The 24,745-nt window shown below is 24.9% G+C and overlaps 1 protein-coding gene across 6 annotated transcripts in view; it reads right to left on the minus strand.

Moving 5' to 3' along the window:
• Positions 1-3,406: 3,406 nt before the first annotated feature.
• The window catches only part of nAChRa3 (nicotinic acetylcholine receptor alpha3 subunit), a 106,588-nt gene continuing 85,249 nt past the window's right edge, over positions 3,407-24,745 (minus strand). For 3 of the 6 annotated variants that reach the window (XM_015322916.2, XM_089176867.1, XM_089176866.1), the window contains 11 exons: positions 20,840-20,979; positions 20,664-20,708; positions 18,612-18,721; positions 18,213-18,393; positions 15,253-15,368; positions 14,205-14,373; positions 10,165-10,301; positions 9,504-9,662; positions 7,655-7,837; positions 6,420-6,633; positions 3,407-5,602 (listed from right to left, as the gene is read on the minus strand). In XM_015322916.2, coding sequence (XP_015178402.1) covers positions 5,405-5,602; positions 6,420-6,633; positions 7,655-7,837; positions 9,504-9,662; positions 10,165-10,301; positions 14,205-14,373; positions 15,253-15,368; positions 18,213-18,393; positions 18,612-18,721; positions 20,664-20,708; positions 20,840-20,979 — 1,652 coding nt within the window. In that variant the 3' untranslated portion in view covers positions 3,407-5,404. Of the gene's footprint in view, positions 5,603-6,419; positions 6,634-7,654; positions 7,838-9,503; positions 9,663-10,164; positions 10,302-14,204; positions 14,374-15,252; positions 15,369-18,212; positions 18,394-18,611; positions 18,722-20,663; positions 20,709-20,771; positions 20,980-24,745 lie in introns of those variants that run through there. The other 3 variants (XM_015322925.2, XM_089176868.1, XM_089176869.1) reach the window with 3 other exon arrangements.

A 24,745-nucleotide genomic window follows, 5' to 3' on the forward strand; every position in this document is an offset into this window, starting at 1 on the left:
ATTATTTATTTCGCCATTTGAACTAGAGTCTCTTTCTCTCTAACTGCTTTAGTACGTCTAGATTAATAGATTTTTTATTATTATTATTAATTATTATTTTTTTATATTATTTATTTATTTATTTCCTTTTTTTGTTAATCGTTACTAGCAACAAAAATGTAAAAAATGTAAAATATAACATAATGGACGATCAAGAAGATATGTAAGAAGATCATATTATAATTTTAATCATGTAATACATTTTAAAACTTTAAAATATATCGTACGTAGGTATTATTTTTAAAACTTATCAATCGTTTATTACAATAAGTGATTGCACTTTCTAATATTCAAAAATTCATTTGTTAAAAATTATGAGAGTGGATATATTTTATATGGGACATAACGTGTTTCTCAAAACGTTTTTGGTAAAATTTTTTTTTCATTTATCTTTTTCTTTTTTTTTTTAGATACACTGCGCTAAAAAATATATTAACATGAGATACTTAAATATTACTTGCTACTGAAATTACGATGTCCTTTCGTAAGAAAGGTTTCTATAAAGGTGGCTCAGTCAAGTATCATTGAATATAAGGAAACAGTGATTATAAGTCAAAATACTTATTATTATTATCTGTTTTTTTAATTTAGAGAAAGCAGATAGAAAATGAAATTAAATAGAAATGTAATAGTATTAATATTATTTATATATATAACGAAGAAATATATCTGCCATGCGCTACGCGTAACCTGGTAAAGATCCCTGCAACGTTTGAAAATGATTTGAAATGATGGAGAGATGTTTTATTTGAAATTTGTACGAAATTCGCTGAATAAGGCGCTTTCATAAATGATGACACTCACATATACAACACCTTTATAAAATTCCTTTCTCTATCGGAACAAATATATCCTTCTCGTAAATCAATATAACGTTCAGTTGTTTATCATATAAGTTTTAATCGAGTTTATAGACACACTCACAAAATATCTTCCTATATTATTTTATCGAGTGAGTAATGGTTATTTTTTATATATATACATACATACATATGTATATGTATATATATATTTATGTATATTGTTAGATGCAACTTACATTAAATAACTATCACTGCACTTACTTCCATAACATGTAATCTTTTTTCATAATAATCAATGTTTTTTTAATTTTCTTTTTATTTTTATTTTTTCATTAGTTGCATACACCACTCATATGTCTCTTTCACGCTCTCATACTTTTAGTTAGTTGATAAAAATTAAATATCTCTGAAAACTTATATCAATCCAACGCTAGTGAGTACGTTTAAGTATAAATGAAACTATCCCTCTCCTCTCTTAATATGTTGTATTTATTTGCAATCCTTGCATTTTAAATAAAGGTCAATTAATGCATTATTATTCGGTAACAATTATAAGGAACGGTTCTTTAACTTCTGTTAATGTATGTCTATAATTATATTCAGTGTTTTATGCAATAGAATTACTTTAATATAAGATTTACTATATTGCATAACATAGTTTGTGCCTTTTTGTATTTTATAAAAGCTTCATCATTCGCAGAGCTTCATCTCATAAAACAATAGATTATAGAAAAAGAAAAGAAAAATGATACAATAGATTTTCCAATGCTAAATAGCACATTATTTATTATTTTAACCTCCACAAGGCGCACCTACACGCATATATCCATTTTTTTTTTTTTTTTTTTTTTTTTTTTTAATTAAGGATTCAATACCAATCAGACTCTACTTTTCTTGGCAAGGATAGCAGCACGATAGAGATTTTGGCTACCATCTTAAATTAAACTGCAAATTTAGTACCTTGGGAAGACAGTAAATTATTGGAACGTGATTGTATTATAACAAACAATTTTGTTGTCTTCATACACTCCGATAAAATGTATAATAAATATCGACAAGTTATTCATGTGTGATTTCGGAACGAATATAAATATGAAAGTTATCTTATTACAACGTATATACGTATATACATATATCATATATACGTGCATTTATGTATATATGTATGTATGTTTGTATGTATGTTCGTATATATGTGTGTATGAGTCAATAAAATTTGAGTCGGCTAACATTTGTTGTTTAGGCCCCACCCAGTTCTCTGCGCCTTATTGATGCAGATATTATTATTTAGAATTTCATTTTAATGAGAGACACCTCGTTCTTTGTGAAAATATGGCCCCCTATGTTACAGGCTCAACAATATGAACATTTGGAAAAACGATTATTTTTCTTCATGAGTCTGCAACAGGCGTCGTTGAAAATTCCATGCCATTTACATTTATAAGAATAATAATAATAATAATAATAATAATAATAATAATAATAATAATAATAATAATAATAATAATAATAATAGGCCTGCCAAGAAGTCTAAATCATTTTAGTCATTCGGTATATTCGAATATATGAGCTTTTTCTTAACAGACACATCATATATCCGAACGACTTACGCAAGCAATCGAAACACAATCGCGTCTTACAACACGTTGGGCGATCAACGAATTTTATTTTATTTTATTTTATTATTATAATTTTTTTTTAATAACACATCACTTATCCTCTTCTCAGAATATATATAAAAGTATTCTTAAAACTCAATCGTAGTTGTCTGTCAGGCACCATAATTCCGAATATATATCAACAAGCTCTCTAAGGATTACATTCCCCCACCCTTCTTTCCCCACATATTCTCGTAAAGTAACATTGAATTTTATTACAAATAAGGATATACATATTTATTCGTATATGTATATAATATATTCGTTTGTATATTATATTTATGCTTGTGTGTAATCATTTATACTTTATAGTATTTTTTTATGTATGTATGTGTGTGTGTACGTGTTACATGTTTGTTATATTATTACAAATAAACGCTAGACACTTCAGTATGTTCGCGTTTTCGCGAATCGAACACGGAAATTTGAATATTGACGACACAAGTCCTAGATCGTGATCCTTGTTTAAAATCTACAAGCAAAAAATTTTTTTTTTTATAGTCTCAGCTTAAATATTTTCTTTTTTTTTATTTTTATTTTTATTTTTTTAGTTTATTTTCTTGTCTTCTTCTTCTTCTTCTTTTTATTTCTTTTTTTTTTTTTTGTTATCGTTGAAAGGCATTGTGGCGCACTGCGGTGATTTTTGTGTTCACGACAATGACCAAAGCTATAAATGTAAAATATATTTCGGTCCCATTTTTTTACAATTTCCTTTTTTTTCTGTACAACAAGACGAGGAAGTCTCGTTTTTTTTTTTTGTAATATAGTTATTATAAATATAAAGAATTTCCACATGTGGTTTAAAGACAGGATGAGCACGTATTTTAAACATTTTCCGAGGAATTTCCATTTCTTTCATTTTGTTTTTATTTGAAATTTTTCTTTCGTTATCGTTCTTTTGCTTAATTTTTTTTTTTTTGTCTATATCGTTCTTTTTTTATTATTATTTTTTTGTCACGAACAATCTTCAAGTAACCCGGACGTTTAATTCGAAATTTTTTTAAGATTACTTTTCATATATTCCGAACAAGCGACGATTGTTAATTAATTAATTCAATATTTATCGTCTAAAATCGAATTTTTTTGTTTTGTTTTTTTCTTTCAAATCACTTGCATCAGTCGTTCGGATATTCGTTTGGTTAGATTTTTTTTTCTTTTCTCATTCGTTCTTTCTTTCTTTTTTTTTCTTTTTTCTTTTTTTTTTTACGTTAACTTGTATAACTATTACAAAATAGATATTAGAACTGAAAAACTATATTCGACAATAAGTTTGTTGACTGATTTAAAATATGTACCCAATCCTGCTGTATGTAAACGATATTTGTTTTGTTTATCGACGAAAGAAGATTCAAAATTAGGGTGTGACGAATGTTGTATGCATCGAATAACAACGATCGCGAGGAAAGCGAGGAAATTCGAACGAATATTTCCTATTCGTTCCTTAACTTTCAGTCTTGAATCCTTGATCCTTCGGCACAATTAAACTCCGTCACCCCTTTTTCTTCGTAAATTGACATGGTTGTTTTTTTTTCAATGGTGAAATATTCGACGAAATAAAATACAAGGAAAAAAAAATATTTAGAACCAAAAAATAAAATAAAATAAAATAATAATAATAATATTTCGTTTATCTCAAATGTATCTGGCATAAAATTGAAATTACTTGAACTTTTTAAAGATCTCTCTCTCTCTCTCTCTCTCTCTCTCTCATTTATATTAAGTCTACGGTATGTATGTGTTTCAATCGCTTGATCCTATTAATATATATATATAATACATATATATTTTTTCTTTTTGTTTGTTAATTTAATTTAATTTATTTATTACCTTCGTTTAAACGTCATCGTGACTTTCTATACGCAACATAAATTACGGTCCCCAAAAATAGGAGGTCCGTGTTTTTGCGTCGAACGGTGCGCCGAATAAATATATTACTTAGTTTATTCTTTTCCTAAACGTTCGTTTTCGTTACACACATACACACGCACACTTACACGCAAGCACGCTTACGCACACTCACACAGGACAGACACAAACAGTTACAGACACACGTCGCTAATACCCATGACACAATTCTCAGAAAGAACACCAAATGGATTTAGATTATATTTAATATAAAATGTGTGTGGAGGACGATAATTGGCTTCGCTTGTAAACGTGTAAAACGTGTAAACATTTGTTAGAAGAAAATCTTATAGGGACAAAAGAAAAATAATATTGACGTCAGAAATCAAAGAAAGTAACAAAAAAAAAAGAAAAAAGATAAGAAAAAAGGATTTTATTATTCTTATGTTTCTATGCTCTGAGAATTTTAGTTTTCGCACGGCTTTTTCATACCCCCTTTTTTTTCACAACCTTCTCGTCTTTTCTTCTAAGCTTCCTGTATTTTTTTTTTTATCTTTTTTATATATTTTTTTTTCCTATATCTTCGTTGTGTCACGGGTCGAAAGCTTGGTACGCGCGACTTTTGCTTTCTTATTTTTATTTTTATTTTATTTTATTTTAAATTGTAATTTTATCATAATTTTACTTGTTTTTTTTTTTTTCAATTTTTTTTTAATCATTTTTTTTCCTTTTTATTATTTTCTTTATTTCCTATTCCTGTTAGCTCGTCGTACACGTAAGCTCTTAAATATATATATGAACATATATATACACACACATAGAAATGTATATGTATACATATGTACGATTGAACGTACGAGCTTTAAGGAAATGAATCGTTTAATAAAAGTCGAAGACTCACCGAGACTTCAGTCTTTCAGTCGTTACTTCTGACAACACATTGTTGTTTTGTTTTACAATATAAGTATGTGTGTATGTGTGTGTTTATCTTTTTTTTTTTTATTTGTTTCGTAGAGTACGCAAAAAGGGTTAAAGGGGTTAAATTAGCAATTGGCCCTCTCAAAGGGTCGGAACGATGTGTGGCTTGGCAGTGGTGGAGGCGATCTCGGAGAGTCGTACGTCGATAGGGATGCGATCATCGTACAAGGTTGGTGCTTGTAATATTATACCAGCTGTACCGACAACCACAGCTAATGTAAAAATCCACAGGAATAGCCTATCGAGCACCATGGCAACGTATTTCCAATCTTCTTTAACCTACGAATAACAAATATCTTGATTTTAATTATTAAACTTATTTAAATATATTTTTATTTTGAATGATTTAATGAACAAATAGTTTTTCATTTCTATGCTAATTATTTTTTATTTATATTTTCACGTTTGCAAGTTTGTTTTGCCAGTGATTCGTTAATATTCAATCTAAGTTCCTGCATAGATTTTTCATAATTATTTATGAATAATTTATATAAGAATATTATGTAATAATTTATGTATATATAATAATAATAAATATATAATTATAATTAAATTATAAATAAATATAATATATGTATATATTTATAAATAAGTAAATAAATAAATAAATAAATAAATAAATATATATATATATATATATATATATATATATATATATATATATAAAAAATATTATTTTATATAGTAATAATATATATAATAATTTATTTGCGAATATTAATCACCATTGAAGTTTAAGATTAGTCAATAACGTTGCTATCCAATGAAAATTGCCGGTATAAATTTTTTTATTTTGTTAATTTGTATGAACCTATATATTAGAAACATATGTTAACTATTGCAAGGTTTTTACAAAATTGCATATTTTAACGTATGGGTATTTGAGAAGCAACATTATCGATTAATTAGTATGAAAATTATCAAACTTTTAAATAGGTAGAACAAAATTTACATAAATGATTAAAGATTAGCTTGAATTTTCCTTCAAAAATTTGATGATTTCAAATATTATTACACGTTAACGTAAGATTGTTAAAGGTAATATTTAAATTTGATTAGGGGTTAATTGACAAAGGTTTCATGGTTATCATCATACTCTTGTAGAGTCCTCTTCTCTTTTTGTATGTTCGGCGATAAAACGAATGCCTTCAATGGCCTTGTACAATTCTGGGCAGTGATGCCAATGATGAAGCGTATTGCAAAGAGCATCAACGCTTTCCTCAGTTGGTAGCTGAGGTGGTGGTGCCACGGTGGTCGCAGGTGAACCGTGAATACGACACGCACTTCCTAGATTTACCGCTTCTAATTCTCTGAAAATAAAAAAAACATAAAAAACGAAAATGAAAGGATAGAATATATATAATAAATAAAAAGAACACAGTTTTTATAAATATTAACCCTTGGAGTGCTATGAACGGATATGTGTTTGGTAAAAATTATCAAAATGGTCTATCGACGCATATACGTGTTTGTTAATATTAATGTAAAATAATGTTATGTTTATATTAATTAATTAAATTATATTTAGAAAGAAAAACTTTAATTATATTAAATATAATTTATTATTAATTTATTATTATATTTAAAATATAATTTATTATATTTATGTAGTTAATAATATTTTAACTTTTAATTAGTTAAGAGTTAAGTTATTAAGTATATATACTATAATATAGTATTAGTTAAGTATAGTTATTAGGTTAATAAATTTTTAAAAATAATATTATATATAAGTAATAATAATTTATTATTATATTTACAATATAATTTATATTATACTTATATAGTTAATAATAAATTATTCCGTTCCTACAAAACATTTTAGTTAAAAGTATTCAGTACTCAAAGGGTTAATAAGAAAAAAATTGAGTAATTTTTGTATAAAATTTTTTATAAGAAATAATTAATACTATTTAAACTTGTATTATAAATTATAACACGATCAGGATTAATCCTCTTATAATACGATTTTCATATGGCACAATTTAATAAACTTCGGATAATTCTCTCATATAAGACAAATATTTCCTTTACACTATGTTATGTTTTGCTTAACTTAAGTTTTCATTGAACGTGAAATGATCTAACAGTATTATAAAAGAAAGAGAGAGATAGAGGATTGATTGTATTATAAATTATAATATAAATTGTATCAATATTTAAACTACTTAATCATCTTTATTTTAGATAAATTATTAAATATAGAAATTACTTTTTAATCAAAGTAAAAAAAAAGAAATTGGAAATACTTAATTATATTTAAAAAAAAAATAATTAACTAAATGATGTGTTGTTACAAAATTAATATTATATAAATTGTTAAATTCTTACCGAGGATGTAGTTCATCTTGAGAGTCTAAACTTGGAAAGAGAACAGAGGATTCAACCAACTCCGAAGCCGAAGTTTCAACGAACATAGACGGATCTCTTAATTCAAGACCGTTGCATGTTCTAACCATCACCCGTTGTCCGTGTTGTCCGCTTATACTACGTTTATCTATAGGATATTGCGGCCTATATATATAAAAAAAAAAAATAAATAAACATACAAAATAAAAAAATAATTAATCAATGAACAAATTTAAAACAACAAGAACAACCAAAAAATTGGAAAACTTTGATAATGATTATTAACATTTTACCAGCTTTGTGTTTAATGGAAAATCGAAATTTCGATTGAATAAACTAAACACGTGAATTACTTATTTTTTGTTTTTAATATTCATACGTTTGAACATTTAATAATTATATAATAATTAATAAATAGCGTACGGTAAAATGTCAATAGAATGAGAACGTACAAAGTGATCGTTTATTAAAATATTTTTCATTTTTATATGTAATAGGTTTTAATTAATATTACAAATAAAAAAAATAAAAATTAAATCATTTCGATCACTCTGTTCTTATTAATATGATATAATGAATCGAATATAAATATATTAAGAGATATTTGAATAAAGCATTTATGAGGATTAAATTTTATTAATAAAAATTACGAGAAAGATAAAAAATAGATAATAAATTTGAATAACTACAATTTTCATAAAAATTCTTACAATTATAATATAATGAAGATCATGCTTTACCAGTAAAAAGATTAATAATAAAAAAAAGTAAATAATATATTACGTTTTGTGCTTGATGATACTACGGTAAGTGATAAAATAGAAAATAGATATTGACCTGTGTATCGTGAATTTGTTAAACTTGAGTTTTTTTTCTTTTTTTTTTTTTGAATATGGTGATGTTCGATAAGTATAAAAAATGACTACGGTGCCAGGGTCTTACAATAAAGCTATCGTTTAACAATGAGATTGCATTTTATATACAAGCCGACAATATAAACGCATTTGCATCATTTTTAAAGGCGTCCAAATGTCGTTCTAAGATAAGATATTCAAACATTTGATATTTCATGTTCCTACATGGGAAATGCCAGTGATATTATGGAGAAAAAAAGATGTGCCGAAGGGTGTACATAATCCCATCGAATAGTATCTTTTCATGCTCTCTACGGTGTATTATACATATATGTATTAATGTATTTAAGTATATATATATATATTATATTATAAGATATTCATATTTTTTTTTTTTCTAAAAATATCTTTATACTATTAAAGATAAATATATTTAATAAATAATAAATATATAATATATATTATATATTTTAATATATTAGATTAAATAATAATAATAGTTTTATTATTATTATAATTATATAATTAATATTAATATTTAATTATATAAAATATAATTTAATTTTTTAATTTAATTAAATTCAATTTAATAATAATTTAATTATATTAAATATATAATTATGTATTATTATGATAATAATAAAATTATAATTTGTATTAATAATAAAATATTTATATTATATATAAATATAATTTAATTTTTTAATTTAATTAAATTTAAATAAATAATATAATTATATTGAATATATAATAATTATATATTTATTATTATAATAATAAAATTATAAATTTGTATGATTAATAAAATATTTATATAATATATAATATATATATATTGATATTAGAATATATGTAGGTATATGAATACATATATGTATATTATATATGGACAAAGATGACATTAAGGTCATCACCTACAATACGCTAATGCCGATTTAATGCATCATGGCATGATTCCAATGTGGAATATATCTTGCCTGGAATCGTAATCGGTTCTCTTCGAAGTCGTATTATACCTGCGCATCACGAGTAATCTTGGTAAGACATGGATAAAGACACGACGGACCCAAGGTGCCATCACGTGAGTTTGTGGTGAACGGAAGTGAACGTTGAGTACTACCACTGTGATGCATATGCTGAAAAAAATTTAAGTTACAAGAGAAATGTTTATTTAATTTAAATATTTATTTAGATCTTCAATACAAACCTCTAATCGTTTATATATATTAAACAAAATAAAATTAATATTTATTATTATTATTATTATTTATTGTTGATCTTTTCAAAAAGTGCATCGTAGAGTTCTATTAAAATAATTGATTGCAAAAGTTAATTCTATTTTTTTTTCTTTTTACTACGTTGTGTTTTCCAAAAGTTTAATATAAATAAAAATTATATTAATATTGTATTATAAATAGTTAAATATAATATTAGCATTATGTGTGTATTTAATTTAATTTAATACAGTTCTATTAAATATAATTTAATATAGATGTGTTTTCCAAAAGTTTAATCTAAATAAAAATTATATTAAAATATTGTGTTATAAAAAATTAAATATAATATTAGTATTATATGTAATTGTATTTAATATTAATATATAAAATCTATTTATCATAAAATAAAATAGATATGTACCTGAATGTATCTAAGATCATGGTGAAAAGGACGAATTTACCAAGAAGAGGTACAACGAGTGACGTAGGTGGGATGATTTCAGCCAAAAGAAGGAAGAACACAGTCAACGATAGTAGAATCGAAATGGATAAGCTGACCTGTGTGCATATATGCATACAAATAAATGTATTTTCATTCGAAACTTCCAGCAACGTGAATAAAACGTCAATGTAACACGCTTGTCAGATCTTTTCAATCTCGTAATTATATAATCGGCGTGTGACTGATTAATGAATATCGAACCGCTGAATAAAAAAAAAAGTAAAGAAAAAATGCAAATACCGTAAAACGAAATATCGACCAATTTTACGACTACCAATGTAATAACTACTACGAATTATTATTCTCTGAAAGATTTATTTTCTTTTCTCTTTTTTTTATTTATCATTAATATAATTTGCTTAAATCCTCTAATGAGTATTAAATATTTAAATTAAATGCATTTTATTTAATGTAATATATATTGTATGTTAATTTACTTCGTCGTCAAATTTTTTTAAAGTAAAACAGGATAACGGGTGTATTAAGTAATATTGAACGACAACATTTAATTATTCTTAATATTTATAATATAAAATAAAATATAATATATATACATATAAAATACAAAATAATATAATATAAAATGAAATAAAATATAATATAAAAAATACAAAATAATATAATATAAAATAAAATATAATATAAAATAAAAAATGGTATATATTAATAATTAATATATTATTTTTCCTACTGAAAAAAAATCTTCTAACAAAAACAATATTATATTTCTAAATTAATTGAAAAATAAATAAATTAATGAATCGGTATATGAAAAACAAAAATTAAATTCGTAAAAAATGAGAACAGATATATAATAGATAATATAAAGAAAACTATATACTAATATTAATAATAATAATAATAATAATAATAATAATAATAATAATAATAATAATAATAATAATAAAAATAAAATAAAAAAGAAGAGAAATTGGATTACTTCGTGAAAATTCAGAGGATAGTTCGTCAAAGTAAAAAATCTGTTACAATAAGGAGAAGAAAGGCCCTCGAGAACGAGGCAAAGGAATGATGAGAACGCTTTCCAATACACTTAAGAGTCCGTGTCACGTTTCAGAAGGTGATGAGGGAAGGTCGTGACGTCACCAGTAACCCCAAATGTACATGCAATCATAGGCGTCGACTACTGAAAGATTTCTGTTGTGTGTGTATGTTTTAGACGATTCTGTTCACTGAATATGCGGCTTGCAAGAAGATTCACCCAAACCCACTGAATATACGTTTGGAATAGGAAAAAGGAATGGTACAAACGATAATCGAAGAGGAGGGGGATGAAAAAAGAGAGAGAGAGAGAAGTTCCCATCGGCAATAGGTAATACTATTAAAAATTCAATCCATGAAAAACCAATGATGAGATATTCGCATTCGCATCGTTGAAAAAGAATTTCTCGGATTAAATACTCGTTAATAATTTATTACTCATTCTTATACGATTGATATATACATTATCTTAATAGGATTTATCGATTATTGTAACTATCGATCAAATTTCTACTTATTTAAATAAGATTTCATATTATGATTAAAATGTTATTCTTAAATGAGATGTAATTAATTATTATTTTAATTATAAATTTTACAATCGTAAATAATAAAGCAATAAAAAAATAATAGTATTATTAAATCTTTATTATAATTTTATTTCTAATTATAGTATATATTATAATAATCTATTTTTATAATTTCTATTTCTTTATTATTATAAAATCTTTTGAAAGTAAAATTCAAGAGAAATACAAATATGAAATTTAGTATAATTATTTCATTTCTATAAAAAAAAAAAATTATTACAAATTTTTTCTTTATAAAAATTTCATTTCAATTTTGTTATAAATAAAATAGAATAGAAAATCACAAATTATTCCTTGATAATAATAATCAATTAATTATATAATTTTAAATATATTATTTATTATATTATATTTTAAATATATTAATAATTATATAATATTAAATAATTATGTAATTAAATACTTTAATTAATTAATTAAATATATATAATATATAAATATATTTAAATAGAAACAGAAATAGAATAGAAAATTACAAATCATTCATTAATAATAATAATAATAATTAATTTCATTATATAATTAAATATATAATTAAATGATTATGTAATTTTGAATATATTATTTATTATATTCAATATAATTTTATTATTTTTTATATAATTATTAATTTTAAATATATTAATATATTTTAAATTATTTTTAATTATTTAATTTATTTTAAATATATTAATAATTAAATAATTAAATAATTTAATTAATTAATTAAATATATATAATATATAAATATATTTAAATAGAAACAGAAATAGAATAGAAAATCTGAAATCATTCATTGATAATAAAAATAATAATAATAAATAAAATATATAATATATAAAAGTAATTAAGTAGAAACATACGCCTATGCCATTTTAGTGTTCTCTTCAATGTAGTTATAGATACATATAAGTATATATATATATACGTATAGATGATAGTGTTTATTCTGTTGAGGATGGTAGAAGAAGGATGAAGGACGATAGGAGAAGGTATTGTTTCAGGGTTGTCGCTTTGATCTAAAGATGACAATGTTCAATGTCTAAGGTATACCTTCTAGCAATGTCTGAGGTACTTTTCTTCTCTTAACCACCAACTTTCTCTCTTTCTCTTTTATTCTCAAATACTTCTAATATCAAGGATTCACTATATAGTTATATAATATTCTCTCTCTCTCTTTCTTTCTTTAACATTTGACCTTCTTCCACCAAAACCATCAGAGAGAAAGAGAAAGAGAGTCTTCTTCTTTTCCGTTCCTTTCACCTTCTTCTTTTTTTCCTCTTTTATTTTTTCTACTTTTCCTTCTTCTTCTTTTTCTTCTTCTTCTTCTTCTTCTTCTTCTTCTTCTTCTTCTTCTTCTTCTTCTTTTCTTCTTCTTCTTCTTCTTCTTCTTCTTCTTCTTCTTCTTCTTCTTCTTCTTCTTCTTCTTCTTCTTCTTTGGCAAAAGCCAACGAACAATATGACTGAATTATACATAGGGGACACTCTCAGTGGTTATTGGTTCGAGGTCAAGAGTCCACGCGAAGGTATAAAGGCCGCGACTGGTTACGATTGTCTCTTGATCGGCTTGGTTTTCACGGACGACAACGAAAATGAGAGAAAGAGAGAGAAACTCACGCTCGATCGTGATCTAGTTTCTTCCTAAAGGTGGTTTCTTTGAACCATCTAGCTGCCAAGAAGGACTGGGACACGCCTTCTCCTCTCCCCCAAACTTTCATCCCCTTTTTCCCTCTCATACATACATCATACATATATCATACATAGATACGTACATACATATATGCATAGATACGTGTATATATATATATATGTAGAAAGAGAAAGAAGAGGATAAAAAAGAGGACATGAGGGGTTACGCTGGGTGATGGTACTTTAACTTTTCCGACCTACCGAATCAACGACATCAACCGCATCAACGGTTGCACACCAAGTGACGTTCCTCAAGTGGTGAACTCGAACGGCAAACTTTCACGATTACGTCGATCGATCTCGTCATTTCTTTCTCTCTCTCTCTCTTTTTATTTCTATAATACTATCTCTCTTTATCTCATTCTCCTTCTTCTTCTTCTTCCTCTTCTTTTTTTCTTTTTTTAGTTTTATTTTTTTTTCATAAACGTCAAGGACCCTTAAGTTTTCAGCGACCGTGAAAAGGATAATGGACTCTTCTTTTTAAATATTTTCGATCTATTAACTTATATCACAGAGAAGGACTACTATGAAATGGTTTTATATAATATAAAAATACTTAAAGGTGAGTAAAGGAGAGAGAAAACTTCGATGGATGATAGTTAGGAGATTAAATTTAATTAAAAAAAATTATAAGATATTAAGAGTGTTGTGTTTTAGTTTCATATTTAATATTAAAAGTAAGGAAAAAAAGAAAAAATTTACCTTTTCACCGCTGTCACTCGGCAGATAGAAGACAAGTACCGTGAGAAATGATATACCCATACATGGTATTATGAGGTTGACCGTGTAGAAGAGTGTCTTCCGCCTCATCGTGATGTTAAATGTGATATCGAGATAGGGCTCGTCGCAGCACGTGTAGAATTTCTCGTTTCTGAAAGGAAGAAAAAAAAATAAAGAAAAAAAGATAAGAGAGAAGGTACATGGTTATTCATTCGATTCAACTAATCGATCAATCGTTTAGCTATAATATTATATATATATATATATAATATTTTTATATCACATATTTTATATCGATGTCTTTTGAAATTATTATAATAAAATATTTATTATATCGATAAAATTTTTATTTTTTTTATTTTTGCAACACCATGATATGACTAATATTTTTGTAATTTTCAATGGTAAAGTGATCAAATTTTTTTGATTTTTTTGAATTTTGATTTTTGAAAAGAAATTTTTCTTAATAATGAAGATTAATATTATTTTAATTATATTTATATAATATAATTTATAATATAATAATTTATAATAATTTATTAATAATTTATAATAATATTTTTAATATAATTTATAATATATTCATAATATATTATTTTAATTTGTATATATGTATATTAATATTATTTAATTATACTTTAATAATAATATTATCATTATAATATTATTTTATATACTTTTTCTTTTAGGTGATCATATATAAATTAATTTGGTTAATTAAAATAAAAGAAATACTTAAAATCACATTAAATTTAAAAACCTTAAACTCGGTTCTATTTAAAAATAGAAATTAAATATATTAGATTAAGAAAAAATAAAGATATCATCCATTACTATTTATAAGTTAAAATAAATAGTAATAAATATAATGTATTATTAAATCGTTATAAACTTTTCGTACAATTTAATAATATTAATTAAAAGAAATAAATCATCTCAAATCCCATACCATCAATTATCTCAAACCCTCAAATGAAAATCGTCTCTAATACGTATGGGTTTTAAACTAGATTAGAAGTTTTAACGTTACCTAACAGCCGGAACTTCGAGTATGTCCCACTCGACGGAAGTATAAAATTCCGACAGATCGACGCCAATATTGACGACGTTACTGCCACGCATTTCGTCGATGTGTCTGAGATCGACCTAAAACAGTGAAGATAATAATAAAAGAAAGGAAACTAGATAAGGTATTAACTTAACTAATTTACATATTTTATCTATTACAAATCTTTCACATAAAAGTCATGTATCACTTGTTTTGAAATATTTAATTAAAGGATTCCATTTGAACATTAACAATAAATAAATTCTATATAATATTGAAATAACAAACACTTTCTAAAGGTTCATTTTTGAAAATATTATTACAATTATACTGAATTAATTTAGTTTAAAATTACTTAGTGTAAAATAATTTATAAACTTACATTTATTTTTTATTTAAATATTGAATATTTAAAATTTATTTTATTTGTATAATATATTAAATTTATTTAATTTGAAATATTTAAAATTTATCTAAATTTTTAAATTTTAACTTACGTAGTATGAAATAACCAATATAAACTTACATTTATCTTTTTTTTTTAATTTTGACCTACGTAGTTAGTGTGTTTTGAGTTACATAGTGTGAAATAACCTATAAACTTGCATTTAATTTTTGTTCTAAATTTTGACTTACACCACTTTATAATTATGGGCACATTAATATCTACATTAATCTAATCTATATATCAAATCTAATATATATATATATATATACTTAAAATAAAAGATTGATTTGTAACCGAGACGTAAAAAATGAACAAAAAAATAAAAACAAAATAATATCTTAAATTCGTGTCAATCGGGGATGATCGTTAATTGAAAAAAAAATCAAATGGAAATAGGAAATAGATTGGTACACATAAATGTAAGTAAAGAATACGACACGTACACAATTGTCATTCGTGATATTATCGATCTTCCTCGAACAACCCGAATGCTGTTCGATATCTTTGACATTTGCATCCATCTGCACGTTAAATCCGAAGCTGTCTCTCCATCTTACTCTCTCTACTTTCTATTCCTATTTCTATTCCAATCCAGAGAGAGAGAAACACACACAGATAGAGAGAGAAAGGGAGAGAGAGAGAGAGATTCTCGGTTAAACCACATTGGAGAAACCGTCCTTGTCGATTGTCGTCCGAGAAACGAAGATAGAAAGTGAGAGAGAGAGAAATATAAGGGGTGGGGGAAGAAGAGAGAGAGAGAGAGGACAATTGTCTAGGATATTGAAATAGCCTGATATACGATATACAATATGCATCGGAGAAGCTATCAATCAGCGTTACTCGATGCCTCTTCTGTCTCTGTTTGTTTGTCTGTCTGCCTGTCTATCTGTCTCTCTTTCTCTCGATAGGAGAGAATATTAGAATGCTCAGGAAGATTGACCATTCGAATATTCAAATTCTCGCCAGTTTTACATAACCTGCTTGTATATAACTTCGGTGTGAGTATTATGCAATGCAAAGGTAGAGAAAGGGGTGGGAGGGGGAAACGTAAATACAGCGTCAGTGAACAACAACGAACGTTGAACGACGTAATATTAAAATCTAGTGTTCTATCCAATATTCAAATTTACTATCTATATCACCCACCTTTTATTTTATTCTCTATTTTTTGGGGTTTTTTTTTGGTATATATAGAGGGGGTTGGTAATGATTTTACGTGATATATTGTGGAAATATTTTGACAAAGTCAAACTAGTACCATAGGATAGTTTTTCTCGCGTTTATTTTATATTTTTTATCGATAATTTAAGGATTTATTATTTTAAGATTACCTAAGTTTCTAAGTTCTGTAAGTTTTCAATAGATGGTGTTGTATTACAATTCAATTATTTCATGTTTTTTTTTCAGATTTTCATATGACATAATTTTGCTTTTAATATTTTTTCGAGTATTCTTTTTTAATTATGATATTATTTGGTGTGTTGTTATAATTTACTAAATAGTTTATTATTAAATAATAATAAATTAATTAATATAAAATATATAATTTAAAATTAATATATAAAAAATATAATTATTAATTAATAAATATTACTAAATACTAAAAGTTTCTAAGTTTAGAATTATATTAAATCAATATTTTATAACAAAACCACAACAACGCATGACTTAAGAATTCTAGTATATATATGTATATATAGAAATGTAATATATTTATTTGAAATATGTAATTGAAGATTAAGCAGTATTTATATATTGTACGATGAAGCTTATAACTAAAACGAGATCATTTTAGAAAATAAATTTCTCTCTCTTTTTGTTCTCTTCTCTCTTTCTCTCTCTCTCTCTCTCTCCGTCTCTCTGTTCACTTATCGTTATTCGCAAATCACCTACTTCGTGGCCACGAATAATGACAACACAACGAGCAAACGAGGAAAATCGATTTTCAAGCGATTAATATCTCTCTCTCTCTCTCTCTCCTCGTTGTGATGTCCAAGAGTCCATTTGTTACGCGTTCATCATATTTATTCGCCTCTCGTTATCCTCGTATAGGTAAAAACAAAAAATCTCGATGGTGATATAAACCAACATAAAAAATATATATATATGAAATATTGTTCCATTAGAAGGAAGATGAAAAAATAGAGAGAAAGTTAAAGAAAAAATAAGAGAATTTGTTTTTACAATATATTAACAAATAGATTCTCTATGAATACAATAAATATTTGTGTAATTCGTTTGAAACAATATGATTGAAATTTTCTTATTTATTATTACTTCTTTTTATTTTTGTTTTAATTTAATAACAATGCTAATGTATTATTATTTTATTCATAAAAATTTTACTAACAATAGTTGCTTTTGTTTATATTATACCAAATGTTTAAACGTACATTTTGCATTAACGTCGTTAGTTGAACAGTTGATAAATTGTAAAACAAAAAATGGGAAGAAAAATAATAAGAATTTTCAATTGTAATTGATTATTTCTTACCTGGAAACCATCGTAGGTCCACGATCCAAATTTCATAACGCAGGTTTGTTCGTCGAAAGGAAAATATTCAACGTCAATCTCGCAGGAAGACTTGTAAATCGCCGGTGGTTTCCATTCGACTCTTCCTGTGTAATTTAACGTTGCCTTGGTGGCCAATGTTACTTCGAAATTACCGTCGGCACTTTAAATATATAAACAATTAAAATATACATTTTTGAATGAAATTATTCCTTTGATATAATAAAAAATAAAATTAATCAACGTAATACAATAATTTGCATAGTAGACGTAAAATAATAAATAAATTCGTATATATTTTTAAATATATCGATGATAAAAAATATTTTCTTATTTTTTTATATAAATAAGAAAAAGAAAAATATCTGTAAAAAAGCTTACTTGTTGTATAAAACTATATCGGGTCTCCATATATGATCGGATGGCACGTGCAACATTTCCACTCCGCCGTATTCCTTCGGATCCCATTTTAATTTGTAATCGTACCATGACTGAAAAAAAAAAATATAAAACAATGTGAAAAACAAAAATAGAAAACTTTAATCGTGCTCTCTACAAAAAATTGTCCAGGTGTTTTCTGTTGAAATCATGTCCATTTAATATACATGATACGAATACATATAAACGTACTTATATATACATATACATATATATATACAGAAAAATATATTTTTTTTTTATTTTGGGGATGTTTCGTATGTTTCGGCGCGTTATCTGCTTTCGCGTGACCTGTTACTAACAGGGGGGAAAAAAACAAAACGAAAAAGAAAAAAGATTTTTATTTTTAATCTTTTTTTTTTCTTTTTTTAGTACGTTTCGCTTCTCCAGTTGTTTTCAATCCATCGCGTGCAACGAAATATTTTTTTTTCTCTACTTTCCAAAAAAATGAGAAAGAGTAAGGGGGACGGGAAGATAGAGAAGGTAAAAAAAACCGAAACAACGAAACTGTGGAAAGGTAAAGAAGAAAACACAAAAAAAAATAAAATAGGTATATATATATTGTATATGTATGCATGTATGCATGTATATATATATATATATATATATATATATATATATATATATATATATATAAGGCAATAAGCCGACTCTCCTAGAATTACTTTGCTAAAGTTTTCAGAGTTTGTCCGACGAGAACGAAGGAGATTTTAGCACGTAAGCGTTCTGTATTTTTCTTTTTTTTCTTTCTTTTTTTTCCATTTTCCATCAAGCCGAAACGTGGCTTTGCGTTAAACCAAAACTCATAAGTTGCGCTTATAAAAAAGAATTAAGAATTTTTTTTTTTAATAATAAGGCTTCTTCCATTTTTTTCTACGTGAATAAAATATAATAATAATTATTTGATTATTTAATTATATATATAATATTATAGTATATTATGTTATATATAACATAGTAAATATAATATATTATATTTTATTATTATATTATTATTATATTATTATATTATATGATATAAATAATATAATATAATATAATATAATAAAATTATATTATATTACATATATATATATATATAATATTAATATATAATAATGATATAATATAATATTATGTATATAGTATATATTTTAGTATATAATTATATAATAGTACAAAAATAATGGCAACTTATGTTAGATAATTTTTTATTTATTTATTTGCATATCTTCTTTATTGTATTTTTTTTTTTATATTTTACATCTTCGACCATAGATCATTTACAGGAAGGAAAACGATCGATTTTAAGAGGATGTAACGATGCAAAGAGGAAGTTGAAGCTAGAAGAGCGGTTGTACGCAACATGGAACTACATGAGCGTGTACACACATTGACGAAGTTTCTCTTGCGGTTCTTTGCACGAACGCGAGTGCAGCATACCGTTTGTATCAACGATAATGTATGCACGACCATCGATAACCACACAGCTTTTAACCAGTCCACCACCTGCCTTTCCTTTCCCAAACTCTCTAACCCACCATTTAATATTTAATATGGTTGTCTTTATCTTATTTAGTATCGTCATTATATGTTTTCTTCTTGAAATTTACATTTCTATTTTATTTCGTTGATAATAATAATTAATGATTTGTTTTATAACACAAGTATTATATAAAAGATTTTTTCTATTATAAATATAATAGATTATATTTATAATAGAAAATTAATTCACATTATATTATAAATATAATCCAAATAGACAATATCTTGCGTTATATTACTTTTTTTTTGATAATGACATTGATAATGACAATAACATTCAAATTATTTATAATATGTATTAAATCATGGAATGAATTTGTCAACTAAATTGTTAAACCACTCTCGTAATAACTTGCACATCAATATATATATTCTTTAATTTACAAAATAATATTATAGATAATTTGAATATGATAAATGAATAAAAAAAGAACAAATCTAAATATAATAATTGATAAATGTATATAATACCTGTTCGACCCAAAGATTCGTTGTCATGATCTGATTCTTCAAGTTCTGAAATAAGAGCAAAACGGAAGAGACGTTAACGATCGTATGTAATTTACTGATATACTTTACGTGAATTACTCGATGACAACATCATCATCATCGTCACATTATCATCATCATCATCATCATCAACCGACCACGTCGATGAGCTGCGATAGTTTGAGCTTGATCTTGACGGTGAGGGCATCCGTGACGTTTACCACCGGACGTACCAATTTGTTGTAATTCGATAGGAGGTCGTCGTAAAGTCGCTTTGCGTCTGGATTTCCTGAGCATCCTAAATATAACAAAAAAAAAACAAATAAAAAACAAATAACAATATACTAAACAATTCACGATAATCTTGTACAATTGGCCATGAACATTCGTTCAAATCGACTAGTTGAGATTGAAGCATATAAAATTGACATAAAAATCATCAAAATAAATTTATTATATATCTATAATCTCTTTTTTTATTTTTTATATAAAATATTAAATAAAATAATTATATAAAATAATTTATATTAAATAAATATTAAATAAAATTAATTATATAAAATAATTTTATATAAAAATAAAAAGATAACGGGATAAAATTACTTCGATCAATTATGTTAATCGTAAATTGAATTGTTTAATTCAAAAAAGAATCGAGAAAGGTATATGAAAAAGTATAGAAGTAAAACAATTTAGTTTTATTTTTGTCTTTTTTATTTATTTATTTTTTTTTTTTCTATTAAATTGTCAATGATTCGTAAAAGAGAAGTGATTATTGTATTATAAAATTTTCTTCGAAGAATTTCATCGTTACTACTCTCAGTTGTAATTAAATTTTTAAGCCTTTCAGAATATCAAGACAAGGATCGCTCAAAGGGACATTAACGGTAGTTTCGAGCGAGTAACAATGTTGAAAATTACACCTTACATTTAATTTCGCTGGAAGAACATGTTGAACCTAAAGAGTAAAAGTTAAAAAAAAATAAAACGAAAGGAGAACTAGATGTAGGTAAAAGATCAAAAGAATGTATACGTTTGTCCTTGTGCTCTTGTAATTCGAAATAACACCGTATTAAAGAGATCCAGAGAGAGAGAAAGAGAGAGAGGGAGAGAGAGAGAGAGAGAGAGAGAATATCGTATGCCTTTAACCACAAGTTTTACATTTTTATAACGTATATCTTTATTTCTATCATTTTTTTTTCTTTTTCACCCCTTCACTTTTCCCGAGTTTTTACTTTCATCCTCATTTACCTATTTTTCGTTTTCCACGATTAAACATACGCTTACGGTTTTCTTTCTTAGACACATTTAAATATAAATATAGTATTCTTGATATATTCAGTTCCATTAAGAAATATTTCATTGCTATAATATCCTTCAACATTTTTATTAATATTATTTCCACTATCTTTCGTTGAATGAAACTTTAATCGATCTTTGGAATAATGTTTCTTTTTATTTTTACAAAATATTTATTATTGTAAATATTATTTTATATTATTTGATAATTAATATTATATATTTTGATTATTTTAATATTTATATTTTAATTTATATTTATATATTTCATTATTTTATATATTTGATAATTAATATATATTATTAATAATAATATTATTGTAATGTAATGTAATAAAAATCTCGCTGTATGTGAATGCAACTTTGTTCGAAATCTAAAAGAAATAATAGAAAAAGAAAAAGATATAATATCTCGTTTTCTGTGATAACTCTGTCTCTCTTCCTCTTTCACTTTCTTTTAAAATCTTCACTGGGTGCTCTTATCAATCGTTTTTTCTTGCATTTTATCTATTTTCTAACGTTCTTTCATCTAAAAAAAAGTAAGAGAAAGAAAGAGAGAAAAAGAAAAGAAGAAATACATTTCTTCTCTGTCGTTGATGTCGTTTAGGAAGTTTGAAGATTCCAGAGTAACGAGTGAATCGCTTAAATCTCTCGTCTCCATTAGACTCCAAGTAAAGTAAAATGGTATTTTATATTCTAGCATTAGGGTTTTCAAATGATACTTTGAATTATCATTCTATTTGCGTTTGCCACACGAAAGTGAAGGGTCCACCAACTGAGATATTTTATAATGGATTTATTTCACTTTTTTTTATTTTCTTCATTTTATTCCTGACCCTTTTAAGATACCTCCTACTTTAACGTATAATAATAATAAAAGAAAAAAACGTTAAAATTATTCTAATAGATAATGGCACTTAGAATAATCATTATAATATATATATGTCATTCGGAGAATTAAATAATATTTCAATGAACGTTTAAAAATAATTTATATTTGGATAATGTGTTAAAAAAAATTTTACAATGTAATTTATATTCGAAGAATATCTTTGATTGTAATGTTTAAATTATTTCATTTTTCAAATTAATTAATATTATATATTTTATATTATATAATATAGTATATAATATATATTTTATATTAATACAAAATTAATATTATATTTATTTTATATTAATATATATATTTATAATATATATTAAATAAAATATTTAATATTAAAATATTCTTATATTATAATTATTATATTTTTATTTATTTTTATTTTATATTTTATTTATATTTATTTATTTATTATATTTAATATAATAATAAATTATTATATATTATTATTATTATTATTGTTATTATTATTATATAACTATAATTTTTTTTATCATAACACTTCTTCCATCTTTCTCTTCCTTTCTCGTAATATTTTTTTGTCCATTTCCTTTTCTTTCTCTCTCTCTCTCTCTCTCTCTCTCTCTCTCTTTTTTCTCTCAATTTTTCTTCCTTTTTCTATACTCCCATCCCCCCTCTATATTTCTCTCTCTTTCTTTCTTTCTCTCGTTCTCTTATTTTCTTACTTTCTCATCCTATTTTCTCTCATAGTTATCTTTCAACCATTTTTACACTTCTTTCCAACTTGTTTTTGTGAAAACTTTTTTTTTTACTTCCCTCCCTTCCCTCAGCCTCTCACCCCCTTTTCTTTTTTTCTTTCTCTTTCTGATAACTCGTGACAGGTCTTTTTTTTTCTGTGTTTTCCGCACGAGGTTTCAACTGCTTGTTAAACCGTATCCGCGATCCGAAAAGGTTTAGTTCTTTTTTTTTGGCTAGGTTTCAAAAATTAAAAACCTTGCCAACGTGGTTGGTCGTATCGAACAACTACCACCACCACTACCATCACTACCACGAAAGGGTCGAAGGGTTACGGAGAAAACTCGTAAAGTATCGTCGATGAATAATGTGTGGCTTTGGAAACTGTTTAATAACGATTCCCTCGTGTTTCTGTATTTTACCTTGAAATTTTCGTTCAAACGAAATTCTAGTATCTCGATAAATCGTATTTTTAGAATTATCGAACTGTCTTATGGGATTTGTTTAACAAAAAATTGATCATTTCTCGATCTTTATACAAACTTAAGTTTTTGTCTTTTTTATTTCGATCAAAATAATCGATAATATACATTTTTATTATTATGGTTTTCGATTATACTATGAGGAAATAAGATAAATAGTATTTTTTTAATTTTATTCAAATAATTTTAAAATTATGTGTGCACCTTATTGGATTTAAAATACAAAAAAAAAAGAAACAAAATAGATCGATGATTAATAAATAATTTATTCTTGAATAGAATTATGTTCTATATAAATTTGGTAGAAAATAAAATATGGGGTGACGAGAAAAATATGTTAATATTTAATGATGCAAAAAATAAAAATAAAATATCTTCGTCTATATTTTTTAATAATCGAAAATAAATAAAATAAATATTTATTAGCTCGAATTATACGAAATTCATATTAAAACAATTTTTATATGTTACTTAAATATGTATATATAATTATATTTATATTAATTTAATTACTTACAATTATATTAATATAATAATAATAATAATAATAATAATAATAATAATATATACTACTTATATATTATATTATTTATATAATATTATATATATATATATATATATATATATATATATATATAAATTACTTATATAAAAATTATTAGATTTATTACTAAGAAACATAGGTAACAGAGGAAAGATAA

The sequence above is a fragment of the Polistes dominula genome, unplaced genomic scaffold (assembly GCF_049000335.1).
Source record: "Polistes dominula isolate Pdom_NZ unplaced genomic scaffold, Pdom_raw_medaka contig_12, whole genome shotgun sequence".
NCBI lineage: Eukaryota > Metazoa > Arthropoda > Insecta > Hymenoptera > Vespidae > Polistes > Polistes dominula.